Source organism: Lithobates pipiens, unplaced genomic scaffold, assembly GCF_037356315.1.
Source record: "Lithobates pipiens isolate NorthernLeopardFrog02 unplaced genomic scaffold, aLitPip1_a1.2 Scaffold_8, whole genome shotgun sequence".
Lineage (NCBI taxonomy): Eukaryota > Metazoa > Chordata > Amphibia > Anura > Ranidae > Lithobates > Lithobates pipiens.
In genome coordinates this window covers 40,199,694-40,222,619 of record NW_027507903.1, presented here as the reverse complement: position 1 = coordinate 40,222,619, position 22,926 = coordinate 40,199,694, and the positions used below count along the sequence as shown (strand labels likewise).

Sequence of the window (22,926 nt, the reverse complement as noted above, 5' to 3'; positions counted from 1 at the left end):
TAAAGAGGCACTGGCGGACCGATGCTGCATCCAAAGTATGATTATGGGATTAAAAAAAAAAAATCCCCTACTTCTTATTTAACCACTTGCCAACCGCCCGCCGTCAACGGCAGCAGTGCAGTATGGCTCCCCTTCACGAATCGCCATAGCTGTATGGCATTTGCTTTAAGGAGTACAGGGGGCGTGCGCACGCCCCCTGCATCACTTAGGAGCCGGTGCGCATGACTGGCGGCCGAATGGGCGTCTGTGTGTATAAACGCACAAATCCCGGTTCTGTCAGGGGTGTAGAGACAGATTGTGTGTTCCTAGTATTTAGAAACGGCGATCTCTCCCTCTCCCTCCCTCTCTCCCTCTCTCCCTCGATCGCCCCCTAGTGTTAACCCCTTCCCTGGCAGTGACATTTACACTGTAATCAATGCATTTTATAGCACTGAATGCTGTATAAATATCAATGGTCCCAAAAATGTCCGATGTGTCTGCCGCAATGTCGCAGTCCTGCTTTAAAAGGGAGAGAGGAACCGGTTTGTTTACAAGTGATCGCTCCGTCATTTGACGGAGCGATCACATTGCAAATGGCGGGTGGACCAAGATGGCCACTGCTCTGGAGCTAGGTCGAAGCCGCGGCCTTTCCTAAGGCCGAGGCCACGGAGCGCTCTGGATCGCGGCGGGGGCCGGTGCCAATCGTATATTCGCGTCATAAGACGCAGACGCATTTTTCCCCCATATTTCTGGGGGGAAAAAGTGCGTCTTATAGTCCGAAATATACGGTATATGGTTTGTGGTGCTCCGATACAGTGTACTTCCTCTTTAGGCCTGCATGGGGGCACTTTTTTATTTATTTATTTATTTATTTTTTTTCTTCTTTCTTAAAGAAGACTTTACTACCGCTTTAAATTGTGCTTACCAATCAGTATTAATCTTCCAATTTTATTTCTTTATTTAGTAGTATGAAATCTCAGCAATGTATCACATGCTTTGAATGCTTTTTTTTTTTATTTTATTTTTTTTATTTAATTCTAGGTCCCTGTCAACCAAACCCCTGCTACAACGGTGGAGAGTGTAAAGTACTGTCCACGCAGAGAGGCGATACGTTTGCGCAGTATATCTGCAAATGTGACCCCGGCTTTGATGGAGAGCACTGTGAACACAGTGAGTATGAATCCCAATTAAATCCGCTTATTGCTACATCCAGGCCCAACACATCATTTATAGTTTGAGAAGTTATTCCTGATTATTTTGTCGGGCCAAACAAAGTGCAATGATTATATGACAATTGTAGCAGCACAGTACAGAGCAGGTAAAGATGAATTCCATGTAGGGATATTGTATACATCGGTCCTGCTTGAATCAATGTAACTTTGTACATAATATAGCTGGCCGATGCTCCTGGAAGCTGGAAATCTCTGAAGAAGACACAACTACTCCAGTGATCTTCACTCTCTTCTGGGTCCCACTCAGAGTGGCTGCCCTGCTACAATCAGAACACGGGTGGTCGGCCAATCCGCATGGGCACCATTCACAGAATGCTTTGCATTTTCTGAATGAATACAAACGTTCTCTGGTTGGGTGAAGTGGAGTGGCTGGATGTGAATGTCATGATCTCCATCTCTCTTTTGTGGTTCCCAGCCAGCACATCTTCTATACAGACTGATTTGTACCACAACAAAATTTGATCTGCAACAATTAAAATGCTGCATTAGAGGTCAGACTGACAGGTAAAGGTCAGCTGCACCAGCAATGGATTCTTCCATTTTGGACACTGGCGGGTTTAAATCTCTTGCATGCTTCTTTTGTCTCTTGTGTTCTCCTGTTATGAGAGTTTTCTCCACTAAATCGATTTCTCTTTCTTAAAAGTCCATCTGTGTCAGCCTAATTTCCTGACTATGTGTGCTATGAACAGTCCATTGGGGCGGTGTGACACCGCTATTGTCATTTAAAGTGGTTGTAAAGGTACAAGGTTTTTTTTTTTTTTACCTTAATGCATTCTCTGCATTAAAGCAGTGATCTCAAAACTGTGGCCCAGGGCCACCAATGATGGGGCACTATTCCTCCCACTAACACCAATGATGGGGCACTATTCCTCCCACTAACACCAATGATGGGGTACTATTCCTCCCACTAACACCAATGATGGGGCACTATTCCTCCCACTAACACCAATGATGGGGCACTATTCCTCCCACTAACACCAATGATGGGGTACTATTCCTCCCACTGACACCATTGATGGGGCACTATTCCTTCCACTGACACCAATGATGGGGCACTATTCCTTCCACTGACACCATTGATGGGGCACTATTCCTTCCACTGATACCATTGATGGGGCACTATTCCTTCCACTGACACCATTGATGGGGTACTGTTCCTCCCACTGACACCATTGATGGGGTACTGTTCCTCTCACTGACACCATTGATGGGGTACTGTTCCTCTCACTGACACCATTGATGGGGTACTGTTCCTCCCACTGACACCATTGATGGGGTACTGTTCCTCCCACTGACACCATTGATGGGGTACTGTTCCTCCCACTGACACCATTGATGGGGTACTGTTCCTCCCACTGACACCATTGATGGGGTATTGTTCCTCCCACTGACACCATTGATGGGGTACTGTTCCTCCCACTGACACCATTGATGGGGTACTGTTCCTCCCACTGACACCATTGATGGGGTACTTTTCCTCCCACTGACACCATTGATGGGGTACTGTTCCTCCCACTGACACCATTGATGGGGTACTGTTCCTCCCACTGACACCATTGATGGGGTACTGTTCCTCCCACTGACACCATTGATGGGGTACTGTTCCTCCCACTGACACCATTGATGGGGTACTGTTCCTCCCACTGACACCATTGATGGGGTACTGTTCCTCCCACTGACACCATTGATGGGGTACTGTTCCTCCCACTGACACCATTGATGGGGTACTGTTCCTCCCACTGACACCATTGATGGGGTACTGTTCCTCCCACTGACACCATTGATGGGGTACTGTTCCTCCCACTGACACCATTGATGGGGTACTGTTCCTCCCACTGACACCATTGATGGGGTACTGTTCCTCCCACTGACACCATTGATGGGGTACTGTTCCTCCCACTGACACCATTGATGGGGTACTGTTCCTCCCACTGACACCATTGATGGGGTACTGTTCCTCCCACTGACACCATTGATGGGGTACTGTTCCTCCCACTGACACCATTGATGGGGTACTGTTCCTCCCACTGACACCATTGATGGGGTACTGTTCCTCCCACTGACACCATTGATGGGGTACTGTTCCTCCCACTGACACCATTGATGGGGTACTGTTTCTCCCACTGACACCGATGATGGGAAACGAATCCTTTCATTGATACCAACAATGAAGCACTATTACTCCCTCAAATGCCAATGGTGGAGTATTGATTGCTCATACTGACGCCAGGACATTTTCTGATCCCACTGGCCACAGTCCGGCCTCCCTTAAGTTTGAAGGACAGTAAACTGGCCCTTTGTTTAGAAAGTTTGGAAACTCCTGTATTTAAGTACAAAACCTTCTACATGTGACTCCACCCCCCCCTCCCCTTCCCGCAGCCCCACCTAAATTCCTAAGCTCAATCTCGATCCAGTGATGTGCACTAGAGCAGTGGCTTTCTTTCCTCGTAGGACAGAGTGGCAGGGGCCATTGGCTCCTGCTCCTGCTCCTGTCAATCACAGCCAGCGAGGGGGGCGGGGGCCATGCGCAGAAGGTGTAGACGCACGTAGCCAGATTGGAAGCAAGCTCACATGACACCCCCAGAGCAAGCTGCTTGTTCTGGGGGATCTCGACAATGAGGAGGAGTCAGGAGCGCCAGAGGGGGGCCCGAGAAGAGGATCTGGACAGATCTGTGCAAAACCATTACACCGTTCAGGTAAGTATGACATTGTTTAAAAAAAAATCTGCCTTTACAATCTTAACGTTCCTGAGTGAGGTAAGTAATTGGCTTATGATGCAACTTGCTGGAAAGTGCACAGAACTGAAGTATTTGTTTTTTTGGAAGGCACTACTTGCATGCATACTGTTGTAGGTTTAGTAACACTTTAAACTACAATGAAATCTTTCATCAACACTTGAACTTTTCTTTTGCTCCGCTCTAAAAAATAAAATAATAATAATAAAACGTGGCGCCTGTTTTTCATGTTATTCTAGTTGCAATCAATGTCCTACATGAAGGCCGAGCTTTGTGTATTCCAAACTGGTGGCATGAAAGTGTTTTAGGATCTCAGACATAAACAATCTGGGAAGGAGAATCGGCAAGGCTTTGCTGTGACTCATAACTAAAATCTTTCCGGACATATTTCCAGGCTGATTTTATAAGCAGTTTGTCTTCTCTGTGACTAAACGCACAACTAGAGCAATGAATGACTAATATGTGCTTGTGTGACCTTGTTTGTCTTTACATACGTTTCATAGTTTGTTTATGGATTGTATGTGAGGAACTCTGTAGAACATTTTAATGACATTGGCATGGAACACTCAGATAGACTAAACAGAAAAAGATTAATTAGGGAACACAGTGGTAACATTTCTTAACCACTTGCCGATGGGGCCATAGCCGAGTGACGGCTACAGTGCAGTCGGCTAATTTTGGGAGGGTGTACTATAATAATCTGCCAGACTCGCTCTTTTCCGCGTACCCGGAAGCCTCCATGACCACTTTGGACCCGGCGCATCACGAATGGGGGTTAAGGGCCAATGACAGCAGCCCTTTTACTAAGTGATCTCTCCATCCAATGACGGAGCGATTATTTGTCGTCAAACTGGCGCATGTCTGGGTCAGCTCTCTCCTCACATGAGATTGGTACAGCGTGTGAGGAGGGAGCCGGTGCAGCAGCGCTGTGGGCTGGATCTGAAGTGCCCACAGCGCTGATCTGTGCCCATTCATGCTTTATCTGTGACTCGTACATGCCCATCCCTGCCTCGACCGTGTCCACCCGTGCCACGTCTGTGCCCATCCTCACTACAGCCATGCCACATCAGTGCTCATCCTGACGGTATTCCCTGCATGTTGAGCCTCTGTAAGTGGCCAGACTGTGTAAGTCTCACTTATGTGTTAGAAAAATTGTATAAACGTATAACTTTGTGTAAAAATAAAATGCGTTTTCATTTTCTTTCCACATTTTCCAAACACTTGTGGAAAAAAATTACATGTTCAAAAGACCCAAGAAAAATTACTAATTTGCTGAATTTTATAACCAAAATGAGAAAAAAAAAAGAAAACCCAACTGCCCCTAAACATTCTTTTACCAGCTGCAGTGTACATGAGGCCTTATAGCGGAGCACAGCATTGGACAGGGGAGCAGGAGCTGCCAAAGTTGACTTTTCCTATTAACAAAAGCTGGTGATTGGTTGCTAGACTGTTCATGGAAAAGTAAACTTTGGCAGCTCCAACCACCCTCCCCGCTCCACATAGTTCTATGCCAACTCCTGCTGTATGCCAAGCCCTACAGGGAGCAGAGGCTGGGTGGAGAATCTGCTCCCTTTCAATCCCGCCTACCAGTGCATCCAGGGTAAAGCGATGCATGCTTGGGTAAATCCACATGCAAAAGCCATGTTTATCCATGCATGGTCGCATACAGTGCATCTGTAAAGTATTCACAGCACTTTTTCCACACTTTGTTATGTTAGTCTTGTTCCAAGATGGATTAAATTATTTTCCTCAAAATTTTACAAACCATACCCTACAATGACAATGTGAAAGAGGTTGGTTTGAAATCTTTGCATAAATATTCATAGCCTTTGCTCAATACTTTTGTGAAGCACCTTTTGGCACCAATTGCAGCCTCAGGTCTTTTTGAGTATGATGACTGGTTTGGCACACCTATTTTTGGGCAGTTTCTCCCATTCTTCTTTGCACGTCCTCTCAAGCTCCATCATCACCTGGCTTTTAGGAAAAAACTCAAGACCTTCCTCTTTTAGCAGATGATCAAAGCTCACCACAGCGCCTAGAGGCGATTCAGTTCGCATTGTGCGCTATATAAGTATTTCATTCATTCATTCATTCATTCATTCATTCATGTTGGATGGGGAGCATCTCTGCACAGCCATTTTCAGATCTCTCCAGAGATGTTCAATTGGGTTCAAGTCTGGGCTCTGGCTGAGCCACTCAAGAACATTCACAGAGTTGTCCCGTAGACACTCCTTTTTTTTATCTTGGCTGTGTGCTTAGGGTCATTATCCTGTTAGAAGATGAACCTTCTCTCCATTCTGAGGTCCAGAGTGCTCTGGAGAAGGTTTTTTTTTTTTTTTTTTTTAATCAAGGATGATGTCTCTGTACATTTCTGTACTCATCTTTCCCTCAATCCTGACTAGACTTCCAGTTCCTGCCACTGAAAAACATCCCCACAGCATGATGCTGCCACCACCATGCTTCACTGTAGGGATGGTATTGGCCAGGTGATGAGCAGTGCCATGTTTCCTCCAGGTATGATGCTTGCCATTCAGGCCAGAGAGTTCAATCTTTGTTTTATCATATCATTTTGTTTCTCATGGTCTGAGAGTCGTTCAGGTGCCTTTTGGCAAACTCCAGGTGAGCTGCCATGTGCCTTTTTACTGAGGCTTGGCATCCGCCTGGCCACTCTACCATACAGGCCTAATTGGTGGAGTGCTGCAAAGATGATGGTTCTTCTAAAGAAGGTTCTCCTCTCTCCCCAGGGAAACGCTGGAGCTGTCAGAGTGACCATCGGGTTCTTGGTTATCCATTTATGGATGATAGAGGCCACTCTGCTCATTGGGACCTTCAATGCTGCAGACATTATTCTGTACCCTTCCCCAGATCTGTGCCTCCATACAATCCTGTCTTGGAGATCTACAGACAATTATTTGGACTTCATGGCTGGGTTTGTACTCTGACATGCAACTGTTAACTGTGCGACCTTGTATAGACAGTTATGTGCCTTTCCAAAATCATATCCAATAAACTGAATTTACCACAGATGGACTCCAATCAAGTTGTAGCAACATCTTAAGGATGATCAGTGGAAAAAGGATGCACCTGAGCTCAATTTTGAGTGTCATGGAAAAGGCTGTGGATACTTATGTACAGGCATACCCCACTTTTAAGTACACAATGGGATTTATTTACTAAAGCTGAAAAGGGCAAAATCAGGCTCAATTCTGCATAGAAACCAATTTGTTTCCAGGTTTTATTACCAAAGCTTAATTGAACAAGCTGGGGTTAGAAGCTCATTGGTTTCTATGCAGAAATGAGCCTGATTTTGCACTTTACAGGTTTAGTAAATAAACCCCATTGTGTTCTTAAAAGTGGGGTATGCCTGTACATATGATTTTTTTTGTTTTTTATTTTTAATACATTTGCAAAGATTTCAAACAAACTTCTTTCACGTAGTCATTTATGGGGTATTGTTTGTAGAATATTGAGGAAAATTATGAATTTAATAAATGTTGGAATAAGGCTGTAACATAAACAAATGTTGAAAAAGTGAAGCACTGTGAGTGCTTTCCGGATGCACTGTACATCCTTTTTATTGACACCTGTACACGGCACTTGGAGCTCCTCAGGCCCCAGAAAGTGATGGGGATTTTATGTCTGAACACATGGAAGCTGCTAGTCAACCATGTACGTGAGATCTTTTATTATTGTACGTGGCTGAATTTGTAGATGTTGTGGTCTCAGGCAGCTAATATCAGACCTGCTTCCTGCAACTTGTCCCTGGAAGTATCACATACCTGGAGATCAGAAAATACGAGTTACAAGTAGGAAACTTGGGATGCCGAGGTTATGTTTAACATGACTCTCATGTGACAGACCTCATAAGCCCCCAGGAATGGAATGTGCAGCCTCTTTAAACATAAACTCTTTGAGGCTTATTCCCAGAGCCGGGAATGACGTGAAATGATTACAGCATGTGCCATGGGCCATTAGAGGACAATCTGGTTGTACAAAATAAATGACTTGGACAATCCGCTTGAGATTAGAGAACACAGTCCCTACGAAAACACAATGTTGTCCTGGAGACCTGCAAATAATTCTCGAAATGCCTCAGTTTTTATCGGTCAGTGGAGGATGATTGTCGCTGCGGGGAATGTTTGCAGAGTGGACTGTTCACTCTTATTTCCTTCATATATCCTTCCCTCTGTGTAAAGGTTCTTCTGGTTTAAAATAAAAATCTTTATTGTGGACACTTGCAAACACATATACTTATAAAAGACACAGATCCTACCTAGTTAAATATAAGAGTATTTTATAACGTAAGCTTTCTTTGTGGTTGTACAGGTTAAGTCTTGTTCACATTGCTGCGCTCCCTTAACCGGTTGATTCCCAGTGCGACTTTCATGCGACATTCGAGTCCCTGGGACTGTCACATTGAAGTCGGCTTAAAGTAGCACAGGAACCTTTTAACCATTTCTTGACCAAGCTATAGCCAAAAGATGGCTACAGCGTGGTTGACCAGTTTTGGGAGGGCGTCCATGCGCATATGTTTCTACAACTTGATTGGAGTCCACCTGTGGTAAATTCAGTTGATTGGACATGATTTGGAAAGGCACACACCTGTCTATATAAGGTTCCACAGTGAGCAGTGCACGTCAGAGCACAAACCAAGCCATGAAGTCCAAGGAATTGTCTGTAGACCTCCAAGATGGGAATGTATCAAGGCACAGACCTGGGGAAGGGTACAGAAAGATTTCTGCAGCATTGAAGGTCCCAGTGACACAGTGACCTCCATCTGTAAATAGAAAAAATTTGGAACCACCAGGACTCTTCCTAGAGCGGGCCGCTCTACCAAACTGAGCGATCGGGGGGAGAAGGCTCTTTGTCAGGGAGGTGACCAAGAACCCTATGGTCACTCTAACCGAGTGCCAGCATTTCTTTGTATAGAGAAGCTTCTCATCTCTGCAGCACTCCACCAATCAGGCCTGTATGGTAGACTGGCCAGACGGCAGCCACTCCTCGGTAAAAGGCACATCTCAGCTCACCTGGAGTTTGCCAAAAGGCACCTGAAGGCCTTTCAGATCATGAGAAACAAGATAGAACTCTTTGGCCTGAAAAGCAAGCATTGCGTCTGGAGGAAACCAGGCACCGCTCATCACCTGACCAATAGCATCCCTACAGTGAAGCATGGCGGTGGCAGCATTATGCTGTGGCGGTGGTTTTCAGCGGCAGGAACTGGGAGATTAGTCTGAATTGAGGGAAAGATGAATGCAGCAATGTACAATGGCATCCCTAATGAAAACCTGCTCCAAAGCGCTCTGAACCTCAGACTGGGTTGAAGGTTCACCTTCCAACAGGACAACGACCCTGAGCACACAGCCATGGTGACAAAGGAGTGGCTACGAGACAACTCTGTGAATGTCCTTGAGTGGCCCAGTCAGAGCCCAGACTTTAACTTGATTGAAAATCTCTGAAGAGATCTGAAAATGGCTGTGCACCGATGCTCCCCATCCAACCTGATAGCCCTTGAGAAGTTAAGCAAATGAGAATGGGATAAACTGTTAAAAAATAGGCTGTGCCAAGCTTGTAGCATCATACTCAAAAAGATTTGACTGTAATTGGGCGCCAAATGTGCTTCAACAAACTATTGAGCAAAGGCTGTGAATACCTGCAGTCCATTAAAATGCGAAAACACTCATATGCTTGACTCACTACAGTAGTGGGTATGGAGATTGTGTCCATTCACACTGGCTTTGACCAATGTGATCATTTTATTTAGGCTCTACAACGTTGCTAGACGTGCAGAAGGGAAACATTTGGTTAGGTTTTTTTCATTTTCTAACTGTAGCGCCGGCTCCTGAAGAGCACACGCTATGTGTTTTTGAAATTTAATGTTACCCTTAAACCGCAGTTTGGTTTGGGTTTGATTACTCTTACTCTAAATATTAACCTCATCATCAGTCTGACTGGACTGAAGGGTGTTCTGCCTGGCCATAAGGGGGGCTGTCACTTCTTGCAGGTATGGGAACACAGTCTAGTTGGGTGCTTTAAGGTTACTTTCTCTCTGAACCAGCCCAGTGGGAGTGTCACTCTTGCTGTGCCTTCTGGGAGGGGGTACTTAAGATGCTGATGTTGCGTGTTTCGGGGTTCCGGTCCAGAAGTATGTTCTGACTGCATGGTCCTGGTCCTCCTGACCAGCTCCCAGGACTTCCATGGCCTGGGGTGCAGATCCACTCAACTTTACATCTCGGGCTGGCTAACTAAAGGAAGGGTTCAGAGGTGGTCCGGTGCCGTCTGTTAGTGGAGAGGCCCAGCAACTGTGAAGTTATCCAGGGGAGGACTCTTCGGGAGAAGGCCACGCAAGGGTTGGCTTCTCAACAAGAGCCTGGAAAAGCTGAAGGATCCAAGTGAATCCAATCTCGTGCCATATGAAATGAATGGGCAGCGCTGCCATAAGCGCCTGCAAAGCAATTTTGCAGTGCCGCAACATGGACGCCATCAGCCCTTTCTTTGGCCGCTAATGGGGGTTCAAAACGCACTAGCGGCTGAAAATCACCGCTATAACAGCAATAAAGCGCCATTAAACCTAGCGGCGCATGCACCGCCACAGTGCGAAAGGGGTCTTACAGTAATGTCACCTGGGTTAAGGAGTAGAGGCATGATGGGCAAATTATAGGGTGACAAGGTAGGTTAGTAGTAGGTTGTAGTTTACAGGGTATAATTGTCCATACTGTACACTGTGTGTAATCACCCACCGATGTAAGTACAGGGAGGGCGGGGATGGTGTTGAGTTTTTAGCATTTATTCTGAAAATTTGAACTTGCGCTTTTAAGTTAAAACATCTTTTAAATAAAACTTGATTATATTACACATTTGTTCCTTTCCTTCTGCTTTTTTTTCCCTTCACAGTCAGCAGGTTACACATGCCATTAGGTTCTCACTGAGTTTGGATCATTTTAAGCTGATGGTTTGCAAGTATAAGAACCCCCCCCTGCTAAATACCTGCTAAATACCTTTTCTCATCAGCAGTATATAGCAGTCTTGTGACTTCTATCAGTGTCTGGCCCAGCGCTGGGTAAAGCTTGTAGGAGGTGTTTTAATTCTAATCTGACTGTCCTATGAGGCTGCGGGGCACCTAACCCTCTGTCTGGACAATGCTGATTGGCCCTGTGCTGATCACCTCCTAAAAAAAATAAAATAAAAAAAAATGGTAAAAAACTCTCTAGCAATACACACCAAACTGAGCATGTGCAGAGTACCCCCAAGGCTCTGTTCTATCAGTAGATAGATTGGGGACAGTAAAAGTAGGGGAGGATCAGAGAAGAGAGGATCAAACAGCCTTTTTACACAATGTGGAGGATTAACTCCTTAGGTATAACAGTGAGCATATGTTTTGTTGTAAAAACAATTGTTAAAAGCCAAAGCTCCTAAATACTGCTAGAATGTGCTAAATGCTGGCACAAAAATGCTAAATATTTTTATACAGCGTTTTCTGTAGAGGTAACTGCCTTGTGTGTTTGTTTTTTTTATTTTTTTATTTTTTAAGCCATTGTACATGGACCCTAAAGCTAGGTTTAGGCATGTAAAACGAAACAAACAATTCCCAGCTCAACTTACCAGCCTGCAACAAACCAAATGATCCTGTCCAACAGTTCATGTTTGCACACATTTGCAAATACATGTGTGAGCTGCAGAGCCGCGACAATCCCAGTATTCTCTTCAGTCCTAACGCTATGAATTGAGAGCCTCCATAGTAGGAGCATATATATATATATATATATATATATATATATATATATATATATATATATAATGTCTAAATCCAGTGCTTCTCTGAATCCATGTGATCCACGTTTGGGCTGCTTTTTAGAGGTGATTGACTGATGCTTCCTCGCCGCCTGTTTTAACACTATTTTTGGCATGCAGGTGTTTGCGGCGCTTCCCGATGCGTCATGTTTGGCTGGTTTGCCACTCGATGATCGCAATATGTGACCTAGGAAATGTGTGTGTGCCACTCAGGCTCAGTGGTAAAGGGGTATGTAATCAATGCTTCCGCAGCTGCTTCTAGAGTCCTGACAGGGGGTAGGAATCGGTCATGGTTAATATCAGGCTTCAGAGAACAATGGGGTGGCCCCTAAAAGTCGCACATTTAGGTGTCCTGAAGTGATGAGTAAAGTGGCAACCTCAGCCTGGACTCCAACCATAAATCCAATCCATAAAGAAACAGTAAAGTTAGCACAATTTTTTTGTTTTTTTTGTTTTAATGTTAAAGATGTTACGCCACGAGAATCGTGAGAGAATCTTGATCTATCTTCTAAGCAAAAAAATCTTGATTCTCATTTTAGCCAGAATCGTGCAGCTCTAGTATATATGCCTTTTTGGTTTGGTAAATGTACTATTAAAATGGTTTTGTATTCAAAAAGTGCAAACAAACGGCTGTTGATCCTGCCTGAAATCATGTGAGCAGATCACTTCCTGCACCCCTTTTTTGTGCTGCACTTGTATCAGCATTGTTCCCATTTCTCTGGACTTCAGGACACCTCTATACTCTTATGGGAGGTGTCCTCTCATCCTTTCTCAGGGCAACAATACTGCTGCTATATAAATACAGTAAGAGCTCATGTATACTACAGCTTCTAAACTTGAGTTTTTTTATTTTTTTTTGTTTTTTTACTTTTTGCCAAAGCCCCTAAACACAACTCCATAAAAGCCTATGTACGCACAGGTTTTTACAAGAGTTTAGGAGCTGCCTCGGTCAGGGGAGGCTCAACCTCCCTCTCCTGAATGTGGAAGAATCGGGTTCAGGATAGGAACCTTTTGATCGCCGGCCACAAAACGCAGCAAAATCATGGCTGGCGGTTAACCTCGTCTGTGTGTACATGAGACCTAAGAGTGTTGTCACCATAGGACAGGAAGTGTGACGTGTAAAGCCGGAAAGGACCGGTTAGCCTCAATATATAACATTGTTGTCCTTGGGTGTAGATACTCTTTAACCTAATGGGGCCAGTGGTAAGATTGTTTGGGGTACAATTACACCCCCCTTATAGTATTTAGATTCAACCAGGGGCTTCCACGATTTTCAGTACAGGAGCCACATAATGTATTTTACAAATATTCACAGGTCAAAAAAGTTCCAATGAATACAATTTATATGAATGAGTAAGTTTTACTTGGAACTATTTTTGTATTCCTTATGATATGAAATTAGAACAGAGAGAGACCTTCAGTAAAGCAAAGCAAATAAATTTCAAATAAATTTAAACATTAATAAATATTGAGCAAAAATACATCCAGTCTTCACCTTTCTCATCAGAATCCCCGTTATATCAGTGTACACATCCGAGGCCCACCTTCTTTCTGTGTCCCTTTCGGAGCTTATCAGTGTCCCCATTAGTTCCCATTAGTGTCCCCATTAGATTCATCTCGTACATTAGTATCCTCATTAGATTCCCCTTACATCAAGGTCGTCATCTGATTTTCCCCTTTCATCAGGGTACCCATTAGATTCTCCCCAGTACATCAGAGCCACCTTTAGATTCCCCCAGTACTTCAGGGTCCCCATTAGATTCCCCCAGTACTTCAGGGTCCTCATTAGATTCCCCCAGTACTTCAGGGTCTCCATTAGATTCCCCCAGTACATTAGGGTCCCTATTAGATTCCCTCAGTACATTAGGGTCCCCATTAGAGCCCCCCCATGCGTCAGGGTCCCCATTAGAGCCCCCCCATGCGTCAGGGTCCCCATTAGAGCCCCCCCATGCGTCAGGGTCCCCATTAGAGCCCCCCCCATGCGCCAGGGTCTCAGAGCCCCCCCCTTTCATCACTGTCCCTCTCAGAGCCCCCCCCCCCAGTCTTGCAGAGCTGTGTAGCATCAGGTCAGGGGGCAGATCAGGTCTGCATGGAAGAATTTCTGTCCTCCTGTAAATGGTAAAGCAATATTGTGATTGATTTCTTGGACACTGGTGGTCTTGAGGGGGGGTGGGGGGGGGGGGGTTGTGCACACGAGTTGTTGGAAGGGAGAAGCGGAGATTGTGCACATCAGATCTAAGCTGGATAAAATCTTGCAGTGGGCTGTAGATCCGACCCCTGGGTTGGACTGATATTTTGGTGTACAGCACAAGTTATTTACATGACAGGGTGAGGATTGTGGAGCACGATTGTGGATGATTTGTTCATTAGACATAGAAATTTCCACTATAAAATAGACAATCGTTTTGTGTCTTCACTTCACTTGGTTTTATCTTCTCTTGTATTACAGTTAATTGCTCTTCTTCTTTTTCAGATAACAATCATTGTTCTTCACTGCCTTGTAAACATGGAGGAGTTTGCAGTCACATTGACGATGATTACAGCTGCAGATGTGCGTCGCCCTATATTGGGAAATCTTGCCAAATTCGTAAGTTGTGTGTTGTGTTTTTTTTTTTTTTTATCGTAAATTTACTTCATTAAATGTTAAATATCTTGTTATTCTTGGTATTAGCGGTATAGTAAAGATTTTGTTGGTCTTTTTTATTAAAGTAACAGATGTTGGCACACCTGTCTGTATGGTCAGACAATCTCTCTGTATGGTGCATGCAAGGATAGATCCTAAAGGAAACTTTACTGACTGCTGGAAACTCCTGAAATACTGTCGGGTTTTAGGTGGACCCTGAGCCCAATGATAGTAACGGTTATCAGGGCCGCTGATAGAAATCTTGGGGCCCCGTACAGCCTATCTGACGGGGCCCCCTTCAGCTCCACCCTGGCCCTGCCCTGGTCCCTCCTTTAGCCCCACCCATTGCCCCTCCCCAGACCCCGCCTTGAAACAAAGTGTAGGTTTGTCTACAAGTGATATTTGTTTTTCTCCAGTCAGTTATAGGTTTGATTATCCAAAAGAAATACTGTTTTCAGATGAGAACATACCTCTTTAATATCTATATGTAATACAAACCATTAATGAATAAATAAAATGGTATTTTGGAGAGTATTGGCAGGGTATTAATTGCAGAGTATTGGCAGGGTATTAATTGCAGAGTATTGGCGGGGTAAGTATTGCAGAGTATTGGCGGGGTAAGTATTGCAGAGTATTGGCGGGGTAAGTATTGCAGAGTATTGGCGGGGTAAGTATTGCAGAGTATTGGCGGGGTAAGTATTGCAGAGTATTGGCGGGGTAAGTATTGCAGAGTATTGGCGGGGTAAGTATTGCAGAGTATTGGCGGGGTAAGTATTGCAGAGTATTGGCGGGGTAAGTATTGCAGAGTATTGGCAGGGTAAGTATTGCAGAGTATTGGCAGGGTAAGTATTGCAGGCTATTGGCAGAGTAAGTATTGCAGAGCATTGGCAGAGTATTGGCAGGGTAAGTATTGCAGAGTATTGGCAGGGTAAGTATTGCAGGGTATTGGCAGAGTAAGTATTGCAGAGCATTGGCAGAGTATTGGCAGGGTAAGTATTGCAGAGTATTGGCAGGGTAAGTATTGCAGAGTATTGGCAGGGTAAGTATTGCAGAGTATTGGCAGAGTATGTATTGCAGAGTATTGGCAGGGTATGTATTGGCAGGGTATGTATTGGCAGGGTATGTATTGGCAGGGTATGTATTGGCAGGGTATGTATTGGCAGGGTATGTATTGGCAGGGTATGTATTGGCAGGGTATGTATTGGCAGGGTATGTATTGGCAGGGTATGTATTGGCAGGGTATGTATTGGCAGGGTATGTATTGGCAGGGTATGTATTGCAGAGTATGTATTGCAGAGTAGTAGTAGATGTTGAACTTCAAGCATACACCTCACCTGTGTAATTGTTAGCTCCAGCAGGGCAGCAGAGATCACTTCCTCCCTCTTCTTGAGTGTCCACAATAGCTCGATCGCCCGGCCCCTGCACTCTCTGCTCCTCTCACTTTGCTACTTCTTCTCACGCGGAGAGAGAGAGAGAGAGAGAGGAATATCACTCCGCAACACCATAGGGTATGCTGGCCTGGACTTGTGCTGTGTGCGGAGCAGGAGGAGCGGGCGCAGAAGGCGTATTCTTCCGCGCCCGAAATACAACAAATAGTCCCTCCCCTGCAGCCTCATACAGCACAGACTAATCACATCTAATAAAAAAAAAAACCTTACCGAACGGGGGTGGGGTTGTGCGGACGATGATCGGTGGAGGAGAATCTTTTTTTTTTTTTTTTTTTTTTTTTTTTTTTTTTTATTTACTTTGCAGTTCAGGTTGCCCGGGCCCCCCCTGCTGGTCAGGCCCGGTACAGCAGGGCCAGTTGTACTGGCCTATCAGCGGCCCTGACGGTTATGGAGTCATTAGGCAATTTTAGTAATGTCTTTGCTTTTTCTATTGCTTCCAAGAAGTCATTTTATACTAATTTCAAAAGTCAGGAATAGTGGGGGATGTATTTCTTTTTCATTCTTTATTTGAAGCCAAAGTGCAGCCAAAATCGCAAACCGAAAAATCAGCACGTGGGTCATAAATTCCAAGTCAGTAGGATGTGTCCCTTGTGTTGATTCCTCTTCTGTTAGGGAAAGTTCCTCATCCAGTCCTCATTCCTGTAGTTTTCAATTTCTGGGGGAGGAGATAATATAACTAATGGGCTACCACAACCGTAGGAAACTCATAGATGAGTCAATTATTTTCATTCAACCAGAGCGTTGAAGGAAAAAAACTGGCCTGATATTTATTTTAATTTTTAATTTTTATTTCCCCCATCCACACATTCGAGATAGATGGGGGAATCCTTCCCACTGTGTCATTTTATTCTGACAACAGGGAGACTTCCCCGCTGTCAGAATACATGGATCAGTGTGGCAGGCTATAGCTTACAGCACTGATCGAGAGGAAATTTTTCTGCAGGGTGGCTGTAGAGAAGTTGATCAGTAGATTGGTTGTACAGAAATCACAGTGCCCAAACATGGATCAATATTCGGCCTGTGCCCCCTATTCCGTCTATGGGCAGCTTTACAGGCTCTCATCAAGAGAGCCCGACTATGCCCGCACTTTGCGCCCAGCTCCACCGTTCATAGAAACCATACTACATCTTTTATGAATGAAACACAATCTGTGAATGATTGCTGATATTTCTGTTTTGTGATTTTTGCTGCACTTATGCTGTGTGGCTTGTGAAAAAAGACAATTGTGCACTCACTTTGGAACAAAACCCTCCATCGCCGTATTGTCACCACTGAGAGGGTTGAAACATTTGCCCGGTCTTTCTTCTGGGTTCACACGCCCTGGCTATGAAATTGGTGGGACCCTTCGGTTCCGGCACAAATCTCTGAAAGTCCGGCAAGGTATGCTGGTCCTTCAGAGTGCATCATATAACTGGCTGCATCCAGGGTGAATATCTCCTAAGCGGTGCATGTTTTGGTGATATTTATTTTACCTACAGGTAAACCTTATTATAGGCTTACCTGTAGCCAAAAAATGACCAAGCGAGGTATCCTACCAATTTTTTAAAGTGCATCTCCAGCCCCACCAGTTATTTTTTCTTTTTTTTTCTTTCTCATTTTGATGCTGGTTCAGGACATTTTGGATATTCACACCCACCCAGTGGATCCAGCAGTGTTCCTCTCGTAATTCTGCCTTGCTCTATACCAGGCTACCATCTTCTTCTTATTTAACTTTAGAGGAAGGTCTGTTGGCACTTTTGGCTTCAGCTGCCGGGCCTTTTGATGACTCCCCCCTCCTCCTTTCTCAATGGAGTACTATGCCTCCTGGGTTATGTGACGTGCATATCCCAGATGTGCACCAACTGTCTAGGACTAGATGAATGAAGTAGGGGGGGGGCTGCTAAACTGAACTTCTTTGGACACCAGCTGATCGGAGAGCTGAACAAAGACCGCATCACCTTTGTTTGGTTCTCGGTTATGGTAACCCAGATGCCATGACCCGACTTCAGGAAAAAAAGAAAGCAAGACGGCGCCATCCTTAAAGCAAGAAGAGGCTCTAGAATCAAATCAAGAAAAAAGAAAGACGGCACCCTCTAAGTGCAGCATGTAATTAAAACAGTTTTATTACTAGAGGATTAAAAACACTCACAAACGTAAAATCCTCCAAGAGACCACAGATCATCACCGAGCCTCCACCACTTGCGCTCCAGCCATCAGGAAGCGATAGGAATCCACAGCGCCTCCGGATATCCGACAGATCGAAGGTGCTGGAGCCTTTTTCAAGCAGCTCAGGAGATCCTTGTTACTTGGAATAAGTATTACATACATGCTTGTACCCCATAACTCGTTTGTGAGCGTTTTTAATCCTCTAGTAATCTGTTTTAATTATCTGCTGCACTTAGAGGGCGCCGTCTCTCTTTCTTTTTTTCCTGATTTGATTCTAGAGCCTCTTCTTGCTTTAAGGACTGGCATCCCACAAGTGTTCAGCATCTTATAAGGACTATAATATGGACTAATGTTTTATATGCTTTGCCAAACGCTAACATCTACTACCTAGTCCATTTCTTATCACTATTGTGCCTTTTAATTGTCCCCTGATTTATACCCCTCCACTCTATGCACGCACATTTTATTAGTATGTGGCTAGTTCCAGAGTGCGCCATATTAACCCCTGACTGTGTTGCTATTCGATGACCTGACTTCACTTCTGGTTTACCTGGATGTCAACAGCACAATTTTTACAAAATCAGAAGCATTTGAAACACACAGATCTTGGTGTGATCAAATGCTTGTAAGTGCAGAGGAGGTATTTGGGGTCTTATAGACACCAGAGCTCTCCATAAAGAGTACCTGACACATCTATTGCTGTCATAAGGGATGTTTACATTCCTTGTGACAGCAATAAAAGTGAAAAAAAAAAAAAAAGCAACAATGTACATTATATATATTTTTTTTAAGTGCCTCCTGTCCCCCAGTGCGCAAAAGTGAACGTGCGTGTCAGTACCACACGCATGCAATCATCTCATACATGTGAGGTATCGCTGCAAACGTCAGATCATGGGCAGTAATTCTAGCACCAGACCTCCTCTGTAAATAAAGTCATTAACTGTAAAGGTTTTTAAAGCATCGCCTATGGATAGTAAAAGTAACGTTGTTTCGCTGTTGCACAGACATGTGCAATTTTAAAACATGACATGTTTGGTATCTGTTTACTCGGTGCATCATCATCTTTTTATATTTTGCAAAAAAAAAATTGTTTTTTTTTTTTTTTTTTTTTGGCGTTTTTATAATTTAAAAAGTGTATTTTTCCCAAAAAATTTTGTTGGGAAAAACCGCTGCGCGTGTACCGCGTGACATAAAACTCTCTAGGGCAGGCATGTCCAAAGTCCGGTCCGTGGGCCAATCGCGGCCCGCGGTCCAGTTTTGAACGGCCCGCCTGGTTAATTAAACATATACATCTTTTGTGACCCCCAGCAATCTCCCAGCGCCGGGGTCACAAAAGATATATAGTCCGGCTGCCTCGGAGGGAGGAGGCAGGATGAGTGCCGTGCACAAAGGAGGAGAATTTCCTGTTTACACGGCAGCTGTAATAGGAAGTCCCATCTCTGCCATTGGACGACTGTTCTGTCCATCAGAGGAGGCGGGACTATCTCTTAAAGGGGCCGATGTGTAAACAGGAAATTCTCCTGTAGGATGTCTTTGGCGCTCGTCCTGCCCTCCATGGCTGCAGTGATGGTAATGGTGGCTACATTTCTGGCAATTGCAATTGTGGGGCTGCATTCCTGGCAATGGTGAGTGAATTCCTGGCAATGGTGAGTGAATTCCCGGCAATGGTGAGCGCTGCGTTCCCGGCAATGGTGAGCGCTGCGTTCCCGGCAATGGTGGGCGCTGCGTTCCCGGCAATGGTGGGCGCTGCGTTCCCGGCAATTGTGGCAATTGTGGGTCTGCAGATGGGCACTGACCCTTATTTTTTTTTTCACAGTTCTTTATTTAACATTTTTTATTTTTATTTTTCCTGAAAGCGGGGTTCCACCCTAAAGTGGAACCTCCGCTAATCGGAACCCTCCCCCCCTCCGGTGTCACAATTGGCACCTTACAGGGGGGAGGGGGGTGGAGATACCTGTCAAAGACAGGTATTTACACCCACTTCCGGGCATAGACTCCCGTGGGAGTCTGTCATATCCTGTCCTGCCGCACTGTCTGCTGGGACACACACGGGTCCCAGTGACAGCGCGGAGAATTCCTATTGCGCTGCGCGACTCGCGCAAATGCGCAGTAGGGAACCGGGAAGTGAAGCCGCTTCGCTTCCTGATTCCCTCACCTAGAATGGTGATGGCAGGAGCCGAGGGATCGATCGGCCTCGGCTGCCGGCATCGCTGGAACCCGGGACAGGTGAGTGTCCATTTATTAAAAGTCAGCAGCTGTAGTATTTATAGCTGCTGGCTTTTAATATTTTTTTTTTTTAGGTGGAATCCCTCTTGAAGCTTCCCTCTTAAAGTGAAGGTGCGTGTTATACGCCAATAAATACGGTGTATCCAAATAATACACTTGAGTTCATCTCTTCACCACACACAGCCACAAAGGCAAGAGAATTCTTGTTGGGCGGTGTATTAGTGCTCGGACGAACACGCTTAGACCGAATTTTAATGGTTTAAAGAATGTCAGGCAAAATGGTTGGCCCTCGCGCATGTTCAGTTCATCAAATCTGGCCCTCTTTGAAAAAAGTTTGGACATCCCTGCTCTAGGGCCTCTGCTTATAAAAAAAAAAAAAAAAATGATATATATATATATATATTTTAATTAAAATTAGGAGGAGGCAGGTGACCCTACTGGCACGAAATTGCACCCCCCTAAATGTGGAGCCCAGGGCCACAGCACCCCCCCCATGCTACACCACTGTGTGTTTTATATAATATATATATATATGTATGTGTGTGTGTGTGTTTAGGGTTCTAACTATTTTTTTAGCAAAAAAATACATGAGAGAGTGAAGTGCCACTTTAACTTGTGAGTCCTGTTCATGATTATTCTATTAATGCATTTCACGTGTATTTGTCCAGGATGTGCCAATGCTCTAGGAATGGAGGGTGGAGCGATAGCGGATGCCCAGATTACATCTTCTTCCTTGTATCATGGTTTCCTTGGCCTACAGCGATGGGGGCCTAACCTTGCTCGTCTGAACAATAAAGGCATGGTTAATGCATGGACTGCAAGTAGTTATGACAAGCACCCCTGGATTCAGGTATGAGACGATTAAGAAAAATTGTTCTGCTACATGTGATTTTCCACCTGCCTGGTTAGAAAAACCGTTGAGATGCATGGCTTGTTCATTTTGCACAGCATACAATGATATGAAGCAGATAGCTCAGTGGACTCTTCATGACCCCTTAGATCACAGACTTGCAGGGCATCCCAGTTTTGAAGGCTGTGGGGTTGATTTGCTAAACCTAGCAGCTTTGCATATAAACCAGTCAGCTTCCAGGTTGTATTGTCAAAGCTTAAAGTCTTATTAAACCCAGTAATATGAAAATAGTTCCTCTACCTCCCATCTGGCACTATATATACCTTTTATAGCTGATCTGTATACCACGGTCATGTGATAAATTACAGGGTCTGCCCAAGTGCTGAGTGTTCAGGTAGGAAGAGATTTCCACTATAGCCTGTGTCCTCGTGCTGTTATGGGAGGCGGCTCATCCATCAATCAAGATGTGACATCCCACCCACTGTGTTCTTTTTTTAGTTACTGGGCATGGCGGATGAGGGAGGGAGGAACTGGGCTGTCATTTGGGATCTGTATACACACCCACATGTGTGATGTCAATATCATGTGACCTAAAAAGCTCAGCTCAGCAAGGAAATATTCTCTCCAGCAATAGAGACCAAACTGAGCATGTGCAGACTTGCCACTCTGACTGTGACTTATCTGGCCTTGCCAAGAGAAACCCTGCAGGACGGGAGGATCTGTCCATACAGGATGAAAGATCCTTTTTACACCATGCAGAGGATTAACGCCTAAGTTCCACAGTGAAATAACATGCATGCTGTTCTGCACATACAGACTAATTTTACTGTTGTGGCTTTAGTAACACTTATGCTGCCTACACACGATCGGACTATCCGGCGGACTTAATCCGGCGGACAAACCGCTGGACTTTGCAGCTGAGGTCCGCCAGACTTTATGAACGAGCAGACCTGCCCACACACGACCGGATTTTCTGGCGGGCTAGGACAACCCGCCGTACTACTGGCGGGAGTCCGTCGGACTTTTGAAATGAATGGATTTGCCCACACACGGAGAAAAGTCTGTTTATTTTGAACATGGCTCCAGGTAGATGGGACTAGCGAAGGAAGTGAATGTCGCCGCCTTCATCGGAAACCCCTATGCTGAAAAAATGGCGTAGGGGTCCCCCAAAGTCCATAGCAGACCCTTATCCAAGCACGCAGCCCAGCCGATCAGGAAAGGGGGTGGGGATGAGCGAGCGCCCCCCTCCTAAGCCGTACCAGGCCACGTGCCCTCAACATGGGGGGGGGTGCTTTGGGGAAGGGGGGGCCTGGCTTTCTTCTTCGTCGCTGCAGTTGTCCAGGGGTCTTCTTCCGAATTTGGGTTCTTGTCCCGCTCTTCGGTTCTTCTTGCCGGGCCACCGCTATCTTCTTATAGCTCTTTTTCTAGCGTTGGCCCGATCTTCTGTCATCGCTGCCGCCTTCTTCTCTTCTTCTTCTTCCTTGCGATGTTGACACAACGCTCTCTCTCTTATATAGGGACAATGGGTGGGGTCACCGGGTGATGTCACATGGTGACCCCGCCCCCTTGTGATGTCACAGTCCCTGAGGACCAGCAGACAATTTTGAGTCAAAACTTCTTTCCAAGTCCAAATAGTTACGAGTATCGCCTCTGATATAAATACTAAGTACCATCATCCACAAATCTTAACTATCGAGGGATTTGGTGTGGGGGTATTGGGGCAGCCGTTCACGCTAGCCTCCTAGGACCAACTCGAACTAAAAAATGTTGTTTGGACTATACCGGTACTTTTAATTCCAAAAAGAGAAAACTAATAATAAATAAAGTTTACTAATGTTTAATAAATGCATAAAAAGATAAACAATACACAAAACATCATTGTTAAAATCATGGTACACCC

At 45.0% G+C, this 22,926-nt stretch overlaps 1 protein-coding gene across 1 annotated transcript in view; it reads left to right on the top strand.

The window, feature by feature from the left end:
* The window catches only part of MFGE8 (milk fat globule EGF and factor V/VIII domain containing), a 112,058-nt gene that overhangs the window by 51,518 nt on the left and 37,614 nt on the right, over positions 1–22,926 (top strand). The window contains exons 3-5 of the mRNA XM_077469793.1: positions 1,021–1,149; positions 14,208–14,321; positions 20,845–21,026. Of these exons, the coding sequence (XP_077325919.1) occupies positions 1,021–1,149; positions 14,208–14,321; positions 20,845–21,026 (425 nt within the window). The remainder of the gene's footprint in view (positions 1–1,020; positions 1,150–14,207; positions 14,322–20,844; positions 21,027–22,926) is intronic.